The sequence below is a fragment of the Cricetulus griseus genome, chromosome 4 (genome assembly GCF_003668045.3).
Source record: "Cricetulus griseus strain 17A/GY chromosome 4, alternate assembly CriGri-PICRH-1.0, whole genome shotgun sequence".
Classification (NCBI taxonomy): Eukaryota; Metazoa; Chordata; class Mammalia; order Rodentia; family Cricetidae; genus Cricetulus; species Cricetulus griseus.
The window spans coordinates 225,531,230-225,550,357 of NC_048597.1; the positions used below are offsets into that span (position 1 = coordinate 225,531,230).

At 48.1% G+C, this 19,128-nt stretch overlaps 1 protein-coding gene and 1 pseudogene across 2 annotated transcripts; one reads left to right on the plus strand and one right to left on the minus strand.

The window, feature by feature from the left end:
• Positions 1-1,552: 1,552 nt before the first annotated feature.
• Positions 1,553-1,716, minus strand: LOC113835630 (annotated as a pseudogene).
• A 10,374-nt stretch (positions 1,717-12,090) lies between these two features.
• On the plus strand, positions 12,091-18,217 carry Eomes (eomesodermin). 2 transcript variants are annotated; one of them, XM_027415338.2, is made up of 6 exons: positions 12,091-12,983; positions 14,160-14,314; positions 14,824-14,945; positions 15,557-15,715; positions 15,802-15,863; positions 17,479-18,217. In XM_027415338.2, exons 1-6 carry the CDS (start codon positions 12,091-12,093, stop codon positions 18,215-18,217), a joined length of 2,130 nt encoding a protein of 709 aa, XP_027271139.1. The 2 variants fall into 2 exon arrangements, with proteins under 2 accessions (XP_027271139.1, XP_035299165.1); XM_035443274.1 differs by having other exon boundaries at positions 17,536-18,217.
• Positions 18,218-19,128: the final 911 nt, after the last annotated feature.

The window sequence follows — 19,128 nt, forward strand, 5'->3', positions numbered from 1 at the left end:
CATACCCTACCACCCATTTCTAATCTTTGGTGTCTTAGTACATCCAGTACAACAAATGCCGTAGGGGGAGGCTTCTAAGCTACAGAAATTTATCTCTGGCAGTTTCAGAGCCTGAGAAGTCTAAGATCCAGGTGTTGGAAGATGCAACATCTTGTAAGGACTGGTTCCTTGTCGATGGCATGGGTACCACCTTACCGTGTCCCACTGTGGTAGAAGGGACCAAGGAGCTCCTTCAGGCCTCATTTTGAAGACATTGATTCCATTCATGAAGGCTTGGCTCTCAAAATCTAACCACAAGCCAAAGGAGGCCCTTCTCAGAGCTATTCCCTGCAGGTTAACTTGTCTTCTTCAGACTTCAGCATACACATAGGAGCACACACATACACACACACACACACACACACACACACACACACACACACACACACACACACCCCAAACACACAAGAAAGGAAGAGAGGGAGGGAAGGAAAGGAAGATGGGTTTGTCTTTTTAATAAATTTTCAAGTGGTTATTGTTTGAAATACTCAATTTTTTGTTTTCTTTTTTATTTTCCTCTCATGTATTACATCCCAACCACTGTTTCACCTCTCTGCCCTCACCCCCTAGGGGTCCCCACTTCCCCTCTCCCCCATAACCACTCCTCCCCTCCACCTTCCCTCAGAAAAGAGCAGGCCTCCCAGGGACATCAAGCTACAATAAGACCAGGCACATACCATCACATAAAGGCAATCCAGTAGGAGGAAAGGGGCCCCGCTAATGGACAAAAGAGTCAGAGACAGCCCTGTTTCCACTGCTAGGGAATCCCACAAGAACACCAAGCTCCTCAGCCATAATGTCCATGCTGAAGACTTAGGTCAGACCCTACAGGCTCTTTCCAGCCCCCACGAGTCCTGGTCAATTTCTTCTTTGGACTATCCAAGCTCTGCCTAATGTTTAGCTGTGGGAATCTTTATCTGCTCCCATAAGTTGCTTGGAAGATGACTCTCTGGTGTCTTTGATGAGGGCTATACCAGGTTCTGGTCCCAGAACACTCTGCAGGCAGGGCAAAGTGTCAGTTGAAGGCTTCCTGGCTGGGTTGATGTCCCCATCCCTCCACAGGACATTATGAGGTCTTGCCTGGTTACAGAAGATGCCTGGTTCAGGCACCATGTCCCCCATTGCTAGGAGTCTTTGCTAGGGTCACTCTTGCAGATCCCATGGGGTTTCCATTGCACTAGGTTTCCACCTCAATTCAATAGTTTTTCCCAGTGAAATACTCAAACTTTTATTACTAAGTTTAACTTTCTTCCCAGTGATCAAAAACATAATTTTACTTCATTAACTATTTTACTAAGAAAAGAGAAGTTTATTTTTTATTTATTTATTTATTTATTTATTTATTTATTTATTTATTATTGTTGAGTGGGGCTTGGTCTTGAACTTGCTGTGTTTTCTAGTCCAGGCTGGCCTCACACTTTGATTCTCCTTCATCAGCCGTCCACACGCTGGGTCACTGGCACATTGCACCGAGCTCTGCTTGAGTGTTTCTTTATGGGTGACTTTTTATAAAATTTCATCAAATACTTTAAAAATACTGCTGATTTTCGTTATATGTCACTACATGGACAACACAAAACTGTAAAAGTAAATATTCCTACATGCCAAACGTTTAATTAGCAATAATTGCACCTTGGATAAACCTCATTGGCTGCAACACTGCCGCTGTGCAAAGCTTCATTAAGTCAAAAGACAATAAACTAAAAGTAAATATTTGCAATGCACGACAAAATTCAAATATGCATCATATCCAAGGAGCTCTCCATAAGCGTTAGGATGATATATGCTTATGAGTGCTTAGAAATGCAAAGCAGGGCCCCCAGACTAGCAGAAAACTAACACTACAGATACTAAAGATGGGGAAAGGAAATGGCTCAAAGATTAAGAGTGCTGGCTGCTCTTGCAGAGGAACCAGTGGATTCCCAGCACCCACGAGACCGCTCACAACCCTCTGGAACCCAGTTTCAGGAGGTCAAACCACAGGCACAGTTACAGATATATCTGCAGACAAAGTACTCATACTACACATAAAATGAAATAGTAAAAACAATATATCACATCAGAGGGAATAATACTTCTTCTGTGGCTATAAACAAACCCATTGAGCCAGCACTTGGGGAGGCAGAAGCAGGTCAGTCTCTGAGTTCGAGGCCATCCTGGTCTGCAGAGTGAGTTCCAGGATGTCCAGGGTTACACAGAGAGAACTTGTCTCAAAAAAATTGAAAAATTCAAACTTTGAAAAATGTTATTACTGTATGCTAATGTTATGAAGCAAGACATTTCAGTATGGTAACTCTGTACCTACATCATGCCCGTTTATCTCATCCCTCAGGATATGGAGACGGGAAGATCATGAGTTCCAGGTCATTCTTGACTACTTAGTGAGTTTAAGGCCAGCCTGGTCTACGAGAAGCTCTGTCTCAAAAATATAAATAAATTGGCAAATAAGTGATCCTTCTTTCTCACTTCTGTTGCCAATACCAGATCATCAGCAGACACAGGGCTGGGCCAGAACTGCTTCCACGGGCTTCCTCGGGGCTGTCATTATTCCTTTCTGTGTCAACTCCACCGACATGCCTCCCCAGCCTCCAGCCGCATAAAGCTTAGCCCATCTTCAACTCTACTGCAAGTTAGAATCTTTACGAAAACCCCTCAGGCATCTATCTGGGTTTCATCCGCAGAAATTATGATTTAATTGTTCTGGGGTGGTCCCAGGGCACTGGGACTTTAAATAACCTACAGATTATTTTAATAATTTACAGCGAACTTGGAGCCCTTGCAGTAAGTACCCTGCTTAACTATTTTCTCTCCCTGGTGGATTTGAGATTATCTCCCCAGGACTTGCCATCCTGACCTCAACACCACCACGCAGTTGGCATCTTGGTGCTCTCAGAAAGATTGGGGGTGGGATTTACAAAGCTGGTGGGTCGCTCCTGAGACCCCCTGTTTCACCCCCACCCCAGCAGCCAAGCCCAGCGGGATGCAAACACCGTTGAAGGTCTCTTTCAGGCTCTCTGCTTTGATGAGACCTCGGGGAGCTTTGGGGGCAGTCTAGCAGATAGCTACTCCTCCCACTAGCGCTGGAGGCTCAGGACAGTCCCAGAGCTTGTGGGGGCTCTCAAAGGACAAACGATAGGGTTATTTCTTAGGAAGGGAACCGCCTACAGAGAAGCCCAGTGGGGATTCCATGCGCTCTGAGCAAGGGGGCGCTGCACCTTCGGTAGCTAGCGCAAAACTGGCTTCTCCCAGCACCTCGTGCCCCGCGGCTAACAGGACCGCAGCGTTGGTGCTCAGCTGCACCCTGACGCTCTAAGCATCAGACCAAGATGAAACGTTTTTTTTTTTTAATTAAAAGTTTTACATACAATGCATTTTGATCATGTTCTTTCCCCCTTCCAACCCTAAACTTTTAAAGCGCTTCTAGTTGTGTCCCTAGATGCCCAAGCGCGCTGACATCCCCAGGCTCTAATGTCAAGACGTATTTTAAGTGGAAACTGAAGCAAGGTCGGGTACAAAAGCGAGCAGATTGGTGGGGGGTGAATTGGGTGCACCTGTGTCCTATATGATAGCAGCCCCAGACATGGTTAGAGACAGGGAGGGAGGGAAGGAGGGAGGAAGAGAGAGAAAGAGAGAGAGAGAGAGAGAGAGAGAGAGAGAGAGAGAGAGAAGAGAAGAGGAGAGCCGCCAAATATTGCCAAGTATATTTACGTGTATATTAGGTTTATATTTTATAACGTGTTACTATGTATAACATACTGTATTTTTATTAGATAGATACTACCAATGTTGTGGACTCCAAGGCATCTAATTACCATCTGTCCTGGAGGCGGAAAAAAGAAAAATAAAAAACAAAAATGAAAAATGATTCCCTACAATAGATGAGGCTCTTTTGGATCAAGATGATCTGGACTATGTTGGATGTTTGTGGGGGATAGAGAAAGGGGGGCTCCAATACCAGAGTGCATTCTAAGATCTAAACCATGCGTGTGCTTAAGAGACCCTGGGCCCCCATCTTGCCAAATGGAGTTAAGCTAGGCTCCAGGTCATGGCTTAAATAGACCCACGGACCCCAACTTACTGGCCAAGCAGACTAGAGCATGAGCTGGTTGACCAACCTTGTGCCCTCCTAGTGCTGAAGATCTCTCTTGAGAAGGAACTGGCTTAATGGTTTGTCCACGGCACCAGCTAGTGCAGGAAGGGATTCGTCCTAAAGCAGAGCCCCTGGAACAGGGCAAAGGACACCCCTTCAGCTTGTCGGTTCTTGTCATCTGCCCTCAGCTTCTTTATCCCTGAAATAGGGTTTCTTGTGTGTGAAATGAAGGTGGAAGCATCTAACACAGGTGAGTTTTCCGGGAAGAAAAACTTCCAAGGCCTTGGCCTAGTTCCAGCCGGCAGAGTGGTCCCCTTTGTGTCGTGATTATTTCTAGCTTGGAGGATTATTTAAAACTGGAGCTGTAGGCCCAGCATTGTGCGACGCATTTGGAATCCAAGTATTCAAGGAAGCTGAGGCAGGAAGATCTCTGGAGTGTCAGGTCCTCCTGGGCTACATATCAAGATCCTGACGAAAGGCATACACTCATTCATACGCACATGGCCACCAGCTGGTTCTTCCCTAAGAGGCTCATGGCAAAGACTGAGCAGCCGTGGGGCTAGGGGTGCTACTCACTTGCCCAGGAGGCTGGAGGCCCTGGATTCCCCCCAGCACGGTATAAAACTGGTGTCACCGTCACTACACAATGAGTTTGAGACCAGCATCAATAAACAAAATAAAGAATGGGCCCTGAATGTTGTCCATTTGTTTCCCCCAAACCACAGCCTTCCTTCCTTCCTTCCTCTGAGCCCTTCTTTTCCCATGCCCCCCAAACCCAAGAACCCACACTCCACACCCCATAGCATCCTTGCTGATGTAACCTCTCCACTGGGAACCTGCCAACTGAGACTTTGCAGGCTGCTTCCTTTCCTGCACTTTTCAGCCGTGTACTCTGCACAGGGCCTTCCTTGGCTGGCCTGAGCATGACCTGGCTCATTCATGTATGAAAGGCAACGATAACCATGACGGACCTTACGCCAAAGACACTGTGAAGAGGCTCTGGCCTACAGTGAGTGGCTACTTAGATTTTCTTTCTTGTGCATTTGGGAAGTCAGTCCCCAACTGGACGCAGGGTGGCTCAAAGATGCTCTGTGATGCCCTAGAATACCCTAGAATAAGTGGTCCTTCCCTGTGGGGAGACTGTAGTCCCCCCGAACCTCTCCAAGACCCACCAAGAGTCTAGCCATCCAGGTCCTGTCCTTTAGAGGGCGCCACCACGAAGGCTCACAGGGGCTCACAAGGAGGCGATCCAGATGGAATCTTTCCCCACTCCCAATACTAGGTTCTTCTGCCCTAGGCCTCCATTTCTCAACTTCATGGTCCAGCCTGTAACCAATAGGTGAAGAAGACATCCTAATCTTAATGCCTGCTTTGTTTCTTTGAACGAGTACGAGGCCTGAAGCAAAATCCCCCGTGGGGGAGCGGGAGGGAAAGGAGGCCCTGGGAAAAACAGAATGCTAATGACCGTTTGAGAAGACAAGACGGAAGGCGCGCCAGGGTTAGGGCCCCAGACCGATCTGTCTTTGAAGTGCATCTTTGCAGCCCCGCTCCCTAGAGAGGTCTCTGAATTCCTGCCATCCACCCCAAAGTGGAAAGGAGGGAATGGAACAGCTGGCGATGCCCTTCTAGGTTTCAGAGTTACTCTGGCTTCCTGTTGCCTTTGACCCCACCCCACCACCCCACCCCCAATTAGACTGGAGTCCCTGGGAGGAAGCAGGCCGGATTTGTTCATCTTCACTTAGCTTCAGGTCTTAGGAAGAAAGGGGGAAAGACAAGAAAAGCTGGGTATCTGACTAATGGAAAATAATAAATAAATAAATAAATAAATAAATAGTTTGTGCCTTCCTTTGAGCTTGGTGCTCTTGTACTCACTGTATACCGTGAATATATGGTGATTACAAGGTACTCGAAGTACTTGGGTTTAATGAACTTGCTCAGAGAAGGAAGAGCCACAAATACCTTGGTGCCAAGAGTGTTGCTTTGTCTTAAATGTCTAGAAAGGGAGAAAGATTCAAGAACAATCTTTGTGTTTATTTTTTTTTTCCCACCTCGTGAACTCTTTCTTCCTCCTCCTGCCTCTTCTCTGTTCCTTGGTTATCTGAGGGGCTGCTGTTGCTGGCAAGTATGTGCCTCCAACACAGGCTTCTCTTCTCTCCCTTTCTCACCACGGCCTGGATAAAGATTCTCTCTGTCCATGTCATTTTGGAGAGTTGGTTCAATGGTTTAGGAGTGGGTATCTGGTGTGCAGAATGCTGAGCACCTGTGTCAAGGCAGAGGCTTCCGAGGAAGCATCCTTTCCATATTTTACCAGGGATGTGCCATCCATTTACACTTAGAATGCTATTCCTACCTGGAGGCAAGATAGTTGCTCCTCTTGGGTTTTGGGGAGTTTGTTTGTTTGTTTTGTTTGTAAGACAGGGTTTCTCTGTGTATGCCTCAAACTCACAGAGATCTGCCTGCCTCAGCCTCTGCCTCCCAAATGCTGGAATTAAAGGCATGCGCCACCACTTCCCAGCTCCTCATAACAATCAATCCTATAAAAAATTCCAGCAATATCTCCCCCCTCCATTTTTCCTGTAGGAAATGTTAACATGGAAAAAAAAAGGCCATGCAGAAATGTGTGTGTGTGTGTGTGTGTGTGTGTGTGTGTGTGTGTGTGTGTAGTCTTTGAGGGTAGAAAAGGTCTAAATTTTTAAATCTTTTTAAGTCTAAGTAGGGTGAAAATGTCAAGCCTATTAATTTATAAGGGTCTGTTTTCTTGTTCCTTTAAGTACAATAATTCCACTTTGGTCCTGTGTTTATAGAGCTTAGTGTCTGTTTGGGAGCTGGGCTAGCTAGCCAGCTCAGACCAGTGGCTACTTTTTTTGCCTGGGCAGATGAGCACCAGGCAAGAGCCAGGTGGTTTGAGGATAAGCAGGACAGATGGAGCTCCACACAAGGCCGCTACTTCAGAGTTGCAATGGTTAACCAAATAGTCCAATAATGTATTTCCTGAGAGCATTTCGGCTTTGGCCCCATTTGGCTTTTCTTGTTCGTGTGAATAAATGTACTCCCAAAATAGGATGGAGGAAAAAGATGTGATAATAAAGTGGCAACTAAATCTTGAAATTCACTTGCAGGTAAAAAACCAAAAAGCCTCCGTAAGAAACATAAATGAAAACTATAGGCCTCCTGCCAGAGATTCTTGACTTACTGTGTAGGAAAAGGGATAATTTGTAATAAGCAACTCTTAGCATCTGTGTTAACTTTCATTCCAGGGTTCTCTTTCCTCTTCAGATCTTAACAATGAACTGCAAATGCTCTAAGACAGCAATCTAACTTGGTCGTTCTTGTTTGAAAAAGATAAGTGAGTTTACCATATTTCTTTGCCACACACAGTTATGGATCTGGTGTTTCATTTATTTTTATTTTTTGGAATTAAATAAGATTACATCATTTTCTTCTTCTTTCCCTTTCCTCCCTCCAACCCCTCCCAGATATCCTCCTCTCAAATTCATGGTCTCTGGCTCCATTTTAATTATATATATGTAATATTAGATATTATATAATTTGTGTGAACTATCAACGTATTATGTAATTACATAATGTATCATGTGTCATATATAGTATATATATGAATGGATTGTCCCAGTCTGCATAATAATGTCTTGTTTTTAAGCAAAGTAACCCATTTATTTCAATGTCCCAATAGGAAAAGACTTATGTACATTCTTACAAAAATGAAACTGTGTTTGTGAGATCTCTCAGGGATTACTTGTCCTTGTCAAAATGTTTATTTTATGGGACATTTTTCTAGAAGGAAGAAAGTGGGTAGGAAGAGGAAGGAAGGAAAGCAAGCCAGCTTGCAGTGGGGAAAGCTCCCTCTCCTTTGGGAAGCACAGCAGAAGTAGCAGACTTGGCCGTCAGAGAACAAAAGGCCAAACAGTGAACCTGAGACGGTGAAATAAAAAGTAACGTCAACAAAGAGAGGCCCATAGATAAATAGTAAAAGAACCAAGTTGCCACAAAACACCCATTGACATTTTCCCAGAGTCCAGGCAGAGTGCTGGTGACCCGTTAATGTTGGAATGTTTTCCTAGGGTTAAAAGGGGAGCATGCAGCATGTCTGTTCAGAATTTACAAAGTGTTTGAATAACACGGACCGTGTTTTGATAACACATTTTTAGTGGGGGTGAAAATAATAGAATTTATTGGGGCATTTATACGGGCCCCCTTAGTTGTGTGGGGGGTGGGGGGAGTGGATGAGCTCTAAACCATGTATCATTGCACTAACTCTTTGAAGTGTGTGTGTGTGTGTGTGTGTGTGTGTGTGTGTGTGTGTGTGTGTGATGCATGGCATTGCTGTGGTGTCAAGTCTTCTTGGTCTTACTTTTAAAAATCTCAAACATTATAATTGGTTACCTTTAAGGAGAAGAAAAAAGAAGAGGCCACAAGCCAAGTTGGTGTTATCACCAGGAGCTGGTGGTACAAAGTTGGTATTGTTTGGGACAAACTAGTATAAGCTCTTTCATATGCTCACACCCAGGCTTGGCCCTTGGCTTCCTTCAGCCTCTAGAGGTTCCTGCTTGCTCCATCCCAGGCTGCAGAATGAGGTATTTGAGTTAAGCAGCCACCACTGGGGTCTGGCATTGCCAGGGGTCTCCTCCCCAATGTTGATGTTTTTGTTCAACGTATTACTGTCACTTAAGCCACAGAAAACCAGGCACCTTTCAATAAATGTCTCATTTGGATTTCATGAAGCTCGGGGTGTAATTGAAATCAAACAGCAGAGAGGCGGGTTCTGCTATTTGCCCGCCCAGTTGGAGTAAGGTGCTGCCTGATGTGTGCCCGACACCCAGCATCACAGCCTTTGCCTTGTTTTCTCTGCTTCTTTCTAGAAAAGAGGACTTGGATTTTAAAGTGTGGCTGAGACACAAGAAAACATTGATTTTTTTTTTACCTCTCTCTACTCTTATGAGTATTATTGAGCCAGCAAAAAACAAAAGCCCACCCCAAATAGGAATCATAGATTTGTTCTCCACAGTGCTCCAGCACTTTAGAGCAATGTAGTCCATAAGTAATAATAATATTAAAACATAAGTTCATTAACACACCAATATTTACACTTTCTGTCTCAATGAAGCCAGAAAAAATATCTTTAGGCAAAATGATGCTTTTCACCATTTCAAAGGGGGAACTCATGACATGATTGTGAGACACGATAATATATAACAATAACAATGTTATTAATATTAGCAAGTTCCCCATGTCCCCAAATCCCGTGCCTCCCAAAGAGTTTCCTAGCGCTTTGATTTTGACTTTTGTTTGATTTCCCTTTATTTCTCCATCTGCAAAATGTGTGAGAAGTAAGATAAACAGAGTGTATCTGCTGAGGAGGGTGGGGCCCCAGGAATCCATTCGAACTCAAGTTACATACACAGATTGAATTTGCACGGAGTTCATAATTTGGTGGCACTCGGGATGAACCCACACGCCTTCTTGAGCTTGCTCTAGGGGTAGGATAGAATGAACCCGGTTCTGATGTGGTTGTAGGGACAGCTGGCCTGAGTTACTTGCGCCAGAGTGGGTCTGAACGGTGCCCGTTGCCTGTGGTGGCACTGTGCCACGCTAGCGTTTCCCTGGTCTCTTCAAAGCGGTTTTGAAGGGACCCCGAAGCCTGCTTCTGGCTGTGTTAAAGCGCAAATCTGACATATACCTTCAGTCACCCCGTCTGCAGATAACGTGAGATTCAGTCTCACACCTACTTTCCCCTCAGACATCCTGCAGCTCGGGTCAATGCTAACACAAACTCAGAAGGAGCATTCGATAACTCCGGGCTGAGTCGCCAGAGCGTTGAGGCCCGTTCCTGGAGCTCGCATCCCCCTTGTGGAATCTCCACGTTGAATATCTCGCACTCTTCGAAGGGAAAAAAAAAATTAGCTTCTAAGATTTTTCCGTGTCAAAACAAAACAGTAAAGTGACCCTTACAGGCTGCCATGCTGGAGCCGAACTGACACCAAATTCTGGGATCTCAGGGACTGAGCCAGCAGGGTGCCTGCTCCCGGGCTCTCTGAACCAAAATTGACAAGGCTATAGCTCCAACTCGCTAGCCTGTGACTTGGCGCTGAAAACCTGTGAGCGACCAAGATTCACAAGAGCATCGCATCAAAACCCCACACAGCATCCGAGCTGGTGAAGGGTCGCTCCACTCTCTAACCGGGGCGTGCGGATGTTCGTGCTGTGCGGGGTTTGTACCCACGTTGGAGAGCCTCGCGCGGTTCTACTGCTGGGATCTGGGCGCTGAGCAGATCCCGCGGCCACCTCATCTGTTCTAGGCAAAAAGTTTCCCGTGTGATCGCGTTCGGTTGGGGGAAGCAGAGTCACCGCATCTCGACCGGAAAATGCGCTCCTGGAGCGATTACTGCGGGCGTCCGTAATTGCTTTTTAAAGGAGAATGTTCGGGCTTCTTATCTGCAACGAAACGTGCCCCCCTTCTGTAATAATAAAACAATAAAATATGATGGCACAGTCCTTGACTGTTTGCAGAAACGCGGGGGTGGGGGGGGGGAACCACAGGCAGCTGGGCAAAGGAGCTTAATTCAATATCAAACTGATTATTTCACTAATTATTCTGCCTTCTGTATTGTGCCGCAGAGGAGAGGCGCAGGGAATCTTAACTGCACAGCTGCTAGGGAACCTTTGTGTCTTAGTGTCAGCCCCCCGCCAAAGACGTTGGCGAAAGCGGGGATTGGGGGAGGTAAAAAAAAAAAAAAAACACCCAGAGTTCAGGAACACCGAGCAGAGTATGTTTTTTTAAATTGTAAGCAATGAAAGTGATGTCCTCCGGAAAGCCGGTCTGCTAGGGTGGATGTGAGGGTGAGCGCTTGGCTCGCTGGGTCTGGCTCTTCTTGGGTTTTCGGTAGCCCACTGCACTCGAGCTTCTGATTCAGACGCGGAAACCTTTCGGCATCCCTGGGATCCCAAACGCAGAGCGCGAGGCTTCTCCCCACCAACCCTTTAGGTAAAAAGATGGGACAGAACAAAAAAGCGGTTCCTGTGTGGGGAAGGCCAGGAAGTCAGAGGGAAGGTGTGCTTTGATGTTACAGCGTCTGACGCAGACGCTTTGGGTCTCTCTCCAACCCGCCCCCAGATTTGCACCCTCGGGGACCTGGGCCTTCCTGCGAGCAGGGAGCGTTCAGAGACCTCTGCTCTGGCCTCCAGGACCTACCTGCCTCTGCCAAACTAGCCCCGCGCGCAGGAATGACTCCTTGCCTAAGGCAGAGCAGGTTCGCAGACCTCAAACCCGTTTCTCCTGGACTCCAGCGCCATATAGACACCGGGACTGATTCTCACAGTGGGGTATAGGTCCCCTAAAGAATTTAAAGAGCACCAAACCAACAATAACAGCCAAACAGGCTGAGGGGAAAAGAAACTTGCAGGCAACTCGATCCAATTAATAAATGCTTAATTGAATTAGTGTCACCTCTGTCAGCCAATAGCAAAGTCCCCTAGCCGTGGGGCTGCGAAGCCCCTCCCTGGCGGCACGCATATAAGCAGCCAGCGACAGCTCGCAAGTTTCCAAGCGGTCAAATAGGCCTAAGGTTTAGCACCGCTGAGCCAGCAGCGAGGCGCAGGCTGGTTATACTAAATGGGAACTCAGAGCTGAATCCTCCCTCTTCCCTGCTGTGAGTGTAGGGGTCCTGAGAAGCTAGACAAGGAAGGACGGAAGGCAAGGGAGCTTCTGCTTGCTCGCTTTCCATCTCCCACCTGCAGCCCCGGGTTTGCTCCCTTGCGGAAAGGACGCTGGATTCGGGGCGCGCACGGAAGCCGCCCCGCAGGTCCGCAGGTGGGTAGCCCAGACGAGGGAGGAAGGGGACGTTACCTTCCCCTCGGAAGAGGGCGCTGGCTCCCCCAGCAGGCCTTTATAACCAGGCCGCGGGAGGCGAGGAGGCAGCCGGCTGCCGTCTGCGATTCGCAAAAGCATGCAGTTAGGAGAGCAGCTCCTGGTGAGCTCCGTGAACCTGCCGGGCGCGCACTTCTACTCGCTGGAGAGTGCTCGAGGAGGAGGAGGAGGAGGTGGAGGAGGAGGAGGAGGAGGGGGAGGTGGCGGGAGCGTCAGCCTCCTCCCCGGTGCTGCTCCCTCGCCCCAGAGGCTGGACTTAGACAAAGCGTCCAAGAAGTTTCCGGGCAATCTCCCGTGCCAGGCGGGGAGCTCAGAACCAGCAGGCGCCGGCGCGGGGGCCCCCGCGGCCATGCTCAGTGACGCAGACGCCGGGGACACCTTTGGCAGCTCCTCGGCGGTGGCCAAGCCGGGGCCCCCGGACGGCCGCAAGGGTTCCCCGTGCGCTGAGGAGGAGCTGCCCTCCGCCGCCACCGCCGCGGCCACCGCGCGCTACTCCATGGACAGCCTGAGCTCCGAGCGCTACTACCTCCCGTCGCCGGGACCGCAGGGCTCCGAGCTCGCCGCGCCCTGCTCGCTCTTCCAGTACCAGGCGGCGGCCGGAGCGGCCCACGGATCCGTGTACCCCGCTTCCAATGGCGCGCGCTACCCCTACGGCTCCATGCTGCCCCCCGGTGGATTCCCCGCCTCCGTGTGCCCGCCCGCTAGGGCGCAGTTCGGCCCCGCCGCGGGCTCGGGGAGCGGCGCCAGTGGCAGCGGTGGCGGGGCTGGCGGTCCTGGCGCCTATCCCTACGGTCAGGGCTCTCCGCTCTACGGGCCGTACGCCGGACCTGCAGCGGCCGGCTCTTGCGGAGGATTGGGGGGCCTCGGAATGCCCGGCTCCGGCTTCCGCGCCCACGTCTACCTGTGCAACCGGCCCCTATGGCTCAAATTCCACCGCCACCAAACTGAGATGATCATCACCAAACAGGGCAGGTGAGCGCAGCGTGGAAAGGCCTCTGGGTGCCGGGTTGAGGGAGTTTGCACACTTCCTGCACTCCGGCAAAGGGTCCCCAGCATCTCCAAGGTAGCGCACCTTTCCGCAGGCACACCTGTGGCTTGGGCCCGGTGCCAAAGTTACTCTCCGCTCTAGTCACCCTCACCGGGACTGACAGGGAGGAAGCGGAGATGGAAATTTGGGGATGAACCCTACGGGAGCTGCTGGCTGCTGGGCTTGCAGTTTACAGTTTGTAGCTTGCAGGCGAGGACCGGAGGGTGGGGGAGAAGGTTGGAACTGGGTTGCAGCCTGAGCGCAAGTATTTGAAATGCGGTCGTTTCAAGTACTTCTGTGGGCACTTCTGTGAGAAGAGCAGAAGAAAGAAGTTGGGTTTGAGCTGGTGGGTGGGTAGACATTTTCTGAAGCCAATGATTGGGGGCTTGCGGGGAAGGTACAAGAAAGTTCCGGGCCGGGCAGTGGTGGCGCTCGCCTTTAATAATCCCAGCACTCGGGAGGCAGAGGCAGAGGCAGGCTGATCTCTGTGAGTTCCAGACCAGCCTGGTCTACAAGAGCTAGTTCCAGGACAGCCTCCAAAGCCACAGAGAACCCTGTCTGGAAAAAAACAAAACAAAACAAAAAAACAAAAAGAAAGAAAGAAAGAAAGAAAGAAAGAAAGAAAGAAAGAAAGAAAGAAAGTAAGTTCCGGTACACCTTCGAACTGCCAACAGCTACTTCGGGGGGATCTGAAGGAAGCGAGGAGTGGGTACTGGGAGACAGGAACTAAAAACTCTGTGTGTGTGTGTGTGTGTGTGTGTGTGTGTGTGTGTGTGTGTGTGTGTGGTGTAAGTTGGCACGCGCCTGCTTAATGTTTTGTGTCTCCTGTGCCTTTAAAAATAATTTTCGCTATTCCAGGAAGAAAACTAGGAGGTTTCTGAAAGACCAGGGAGTTGGAGTGGATGAGGGTCTCAGAAGCACACGAGTTAGGGAAAATAATGATTTGGAGACTGTCCCTTAAAATGTCAACTCAAAACCATTTTCGTGATTTCAGGCCACATCACCTGTTTGTTGCTTTGTTTACTGCAGACTTCTCTTGTGTGTGTGTCGGGGAGGGGGGGCAGGGCGTGCCCTGAACGTCCCTACTGAAACCATTTCCCCCGGTTCTGTTGTTTACACAGGCGCATGTTCCCCTTCTTGAGCTTCAACATAAACGGACTCAATCCCACCGCCCACTACAACGTGTTCGTGGAGGTGGTTCTGGCCGATCCTAACCACTGGCGCTTCCAGGGGGGCAAGTGGGTGACCTGTGGCAAAGCCGACAATAATATGCAGGGTGAGGAGATAAGAGGCCTGAGCCGGGAAGAAATCAGCCCCGGTGCTGGACCAGCCGCATTTAAATCAACCACCTCACCCCCAGCCGATAGCAAGGATTACCTTCTCCTTGACCCTTCTATGTTTGAGGAATGAGTAGTCCAATGAGGTTCTGAGTTTGGGAGAAAGATACTGGCATTTTAACATTCTCTTGAGAAAGCCGGGGCCGTCCTTAACTTAACCCAGGGAAGTATTCAGTGAGGCACATCCCTCTGGCTTTTAAAGGCCTCGGATTAACATTCGGGATCCTGGAGCCCTCTCTGTCTTCAGTTTGGAGGCTGGTGATAGCAGGGCTCGATTAGGAAAGGCTGGAAGCACCCTGGCCCTGGAGGGGGTGCCTGGAGTCCCGCTGTGGTCCAGTGATTTCTGGAAGCCGCTCTCCCAGGAGGAGGCTGCGGCTGCAAACCCAAGTCTAGCTAACAAACAGGCTGTCTGTGTAAATGCTAATGTGTCCTTTCGTTTTCTTCTTAGGCAACAAAATGTACGTTCACCCAGAATCTCCTAACACTGGTTCCCACTGGATGAGGCAGGAGATTTCCTTTGGGAAGTTAAAACTCACCAATAACAAAGGCGCAAACAACAACAACACACAGGTAGAGAGACTGAAGAGCGGGTGGGTATGTTCTGGCTGGAGCCCCTTGGAGAGGCCATACCTTTGTTACTGTGCTTAATTAAATGTTTGCGGTTTTGACTTTGTTCACTTTTACTTAATTAATTAATTTGCCTTTGTTGCTATTATACCTTCTGACTATTAAGCATAGACATAGAATTTGGGGGGATTTGGAGCCAAAAGGAAAGACTGTTTATCAAAATACACATGAACTCAGTTTTTGCTTTGGGTGTTTTTCTGTTTATCTTGGGGAGCAGGCCTTGTACTGCTGATCCTCCTGTCTCTCAGGACTCATGCTGGTATTACAGTGCCGCTCTACCACTCCAGGTTCAGAACTAGGACTTCAAGTTGCAAAGGTGTTAAATGCCAAGAATCTTAAAGATGATAACAAAAAACTCAACTCTATTTCAAAAAGCAAGGAGGGCCTTGCTATTCAATGTTGTGAAAAACACATCCTTTGGGGTTTTTCCACAAAGTTGGGGGGCGAGGGGGGCAATCTGCTCGTGGAGATTTTGGCAGGGAGCAACCACAAGTCCCATTTATTGGAATCTGCTCTTTAGACCTTTGAAAATCTTTCTTGGGTTCCATCTCCAGATGATAGTACTGCAGTCTTTACACAAATACCAGCCACGACTGCACATTGTGGAAGTGACAGAGGATGGTGTGGAGGACTTGAATGAGCCTTCCAAGACCCAGACCTTCACCTTCTCAGAGACACAGTTCATCGCAGTGACCGCCTACCAAAACACGGATGTGAGTGCCCCCTGGCTTGGCAGGAGCCTCTCAGCTAGGTCTAGCATGATAAAGCCTTCAGTTAACGATTCTTCTCCTCTCTCTAGATTACTCAGTTAAAGATCGACCATAACCCCTTTGCCAAAGGCTTCCGGGACAACTATGATTCGTAAGTATTGCTTTCCATCATAACCCACATAGCCATCTCTCTTTAAATGTCCCAGGCTGCCTGCAGTTTGCTGTGGAGTCGAGAGGAACTTGAACTTACGATCTTCTTGCCTCCATGTCCCTAGTGCTGAGCGCTCAGGCATGGGCTACCACACCCAGGCTTCGAGTGGGCCAGGCAACCATGATATCAATTGAGCTTCATCTTCAAGCCCATTTCCTGCATCACCTTTGAACAGGAAATGAGTCATCATTTTCATGAGGACATATTGAGTATGGCATTTTATATTTGGGATTTTTTAAACTCATTTTTGTGTTCACTTTTGCTGATACATGTGCACGTGCGCGCGCACACACACACAATGTGCTCTGGGTGTTTAAACTCAGGGCTTTGTACATGCAAAAGGCGAGCACTCTATGGTTGAGCTATATTCACCTAGACCTATTTTTGTATGTATGGCCTTGGGCAATCTTGCTTTAGATTTTTTTAAAAACAGATTTTGTTATTCTAAAGTATCCACAGCTTAAACATGAAGTTCCTTTTCCTTTTCTACACTTAAGTAGAGAATTTGCATTATTTGTGTACAGTTTTTTTTTCTATTTGCTCTGTAATGCTTTATTTTTATTTTTAATTGTGTGTGTTTGTGTATGGGTATGGGTATGTGCTCATGAAATGGGTGCCAGCAAGGCAGGTGTCAAGCAGAGAGGAGTTCCAGGTGGCTGTCAGCCACTTGATGTGTGTGCGTCCAACCCAACTTGGCCTTTGGGAAAAGCACTTATTGCCCTCCAGCTCCCCAGCCAGCTTTTAAAACCCTCACTAGTAGACCCCTGTGTCATGAAGAAAAACCTGAAAAGATGTGTTTTTCACAACATTGGATAACAAGGCCATGCTTCGTGAAATAGAGTTGGGTGGTTGAGTTGCCTCTGTGCCATTCTATCCATCACTTTGACGAGGGAGGGCTGCTCTTAATCCTTTGTGTTTGAATACTTGTAAAAGTAGTAGATTTTTCTAGCCGAGCGAGCGTTGGTGGCGAACGCCTTTAATCCCAGCACTCGGGAGGCAGAGGCAGGTGGATCTCTGTGAGTTTGAGGCCAGCCTGGTCTACCAAGTGAGTTCCAGGACAGGCTCCAAAACAATACAGAGAAATCCTGTCTCAAACAAAACAAAACAAAACAAAACAAAAAAGTAGATTTTTCTAGATTTGATTATTTTGAGATACAGGCAGATATAACACAGGCTGGCCTCAAACTCGACTGGCTGTGTGTGTATCTCCAACAGCCTTTTGCTCCTGCCTCCACCTCTCCACCTCCCTGTGCTGGGAGCCACCAGCCCTGGTTAATGCAGATCTGTCCACAGAACCCGGGCCTTCGTGCTGACAAGGCTAGCCCTCTACCAAATGATCTATAGCCACAGACCCTGATTTCCCATAGCAAACACCTGACTCCTGAGAGGAAATTTCCTTTTAAGCAGTGGGAATCTACTCTATCCTCTTGTGCAACATACCGGCCTGCTCAGCTGGGTCCACAGAACAAGGCTCTGGTTTCTGGGAGGCAGGTGTTGTCTGGGGATAACATGAGGCTGTTTTGTTTTTTTTTAAGTGTCTCTCTTTACATTGTAGCATGTACACGGCTTCAGAAAATGACAGGTTAACTCCATCTCCCACGGATTCTCCTAGATCCCATCAGATTGTCCCTGGAGGCCGGTACGGCGTTCAAAACTTCTTCCCGGAGCCCTTTGTCAACACTTTACCTCAAGCCCGATATTATAATGGTGAGAGAACCGTGCCACAGACCAACGGCCTCCTTTCACCCCAACAGAGCGAAGAGGTGACCAACCCTCCCCAGCGGTGGCTTGTCACGCCTGTCCAGCAACCTGTGACCAACAAGCTAGACATCGGTTCCTATGAATCTGAATACACTTCCAGTACCTTGCTCCCATATGGTATAAAGTCTTTGCCCCTCCAGACATCCCATGCCCTGGGATATTACCCTGATCCAACATTCCCTGCAATGGCAGGGTGGGGAGGCCGAGGCGCTTATCAGAGGAAGATGGCAGCTGGCCTACCATGGACATCCAGAATGAGCCCCCCTGTGTTCCCAGAAGATCAGCTTGCCAAGGAAAAAGTCAAAGAAGAAATTGGCTCCTCCTGGATGGAAACTCCCCCTTCCATCAAATCTCTGGACTCCAATGATTCGGGGGTGTACAACAGTGCTTGCAAAAGAAAGCGCATGTCTCCGAGCACCTCCAGCAATGGAAATTCGCCTCCCATAAAGTGTGAGGACATTAACCCTGAAGAGTACAGTAAAGACGCCTCCAAAGGCATGGGGGCATACTATGCTTTCTACACAACTCCCTAAGGAGTTATTTGAGCCCCTAATGGTTTCCAGGTGGACCTGGTGGTGTTTCGTTGTTGTTTTCTTTGCCTAGGTTACCAAAAAGACTTTTACCTTCCACCTTTGATGTATCCCGTTTTGTGCAATTCTCTGAGAGAGGGTGCCAAAGCTTTGCCATTTCTGCAGGTAACTAACTGAAGCAAACCTAGCAGGCTTCCCCCCACCCCTTTGTAAAATAAAGTTAACAGAGGACTCGAAAGTGCTTTAAGATTCAAAGGTTGTTCAAGGTGCTGGATCTATTTATAGGAAACAAGAAACATTCAGAAAAGGCAGGCTATGAAGATTGAGTGCCAGGTGCTATCAAATGAGTTTAAAAAGCAAAAAGTAAGCAAAAAACTTTGGCTCTCATTTTTACTTGTAAATCTTTAAGCAAACAACAGGCCAGAGTGTTAAGGTATTTTTACTTCAGGAAAAGAAGGGATGGGCCTTGAGTTTCAACAGCGGGCTCTTCATTGCTATTTTTTGCCTGTGGCTAACGAGGCTGGGCCTGAGAGTCAAGGGGAGAAGACTAATGGAAAGTGGCTAGCTAGTTTTAGCAGCCTGTAATTCTTGGCAGGATTTTGGAATAAACCATTTGTCATAGGGACGGGCCTGTGTTGTTGGGATGACCTGTAGAAACCAGAAGGGTCAGAGACAAAGGGAGAAGTTAAGTGTACAGTTGTGTGTTTAGACACCATAGAATAATCTGGAATATATTGTACAAATTCAGCTGCCTAGGTATCAGAGATAAAACAATGTAAAATTGGTGCTTTGGCTTTGTAAAGAATTTGCAGAAACACAACTGCAGGGTTGAGAGGAGCCTCAGTATCGTGGGGAGATTAGTTAAGTGCTCAGCTGCCTGTGTGCTCACTCAACCACGCATAGGGAGAAACAAC

Excerpts from the sequence above, each read along its gene's own strand:
- Eomes (XM_027415338.2), top strand. The coding sequence starts at position 12,091 with ATGCAGTTAGGAGAGCAGCTCCTGGTGAGCTCCGTGAACCTGCCGGGC. Across the intron at positions 14,315-14,823 it reads AGCCGACAATAATATGCAGG|GCAACAAAATGTACGTTCAC; the intron begins GTGAGGAGATAA and ends TTTTCTTCTTAG. Across the intron at positions 14,946-15,556 it reads CAAACAACAACAACACACAG|ATGATAGTACTGCAGTCTTT; the intron begins GTAGAGAGACTG and ends TTCCATCTCCAG.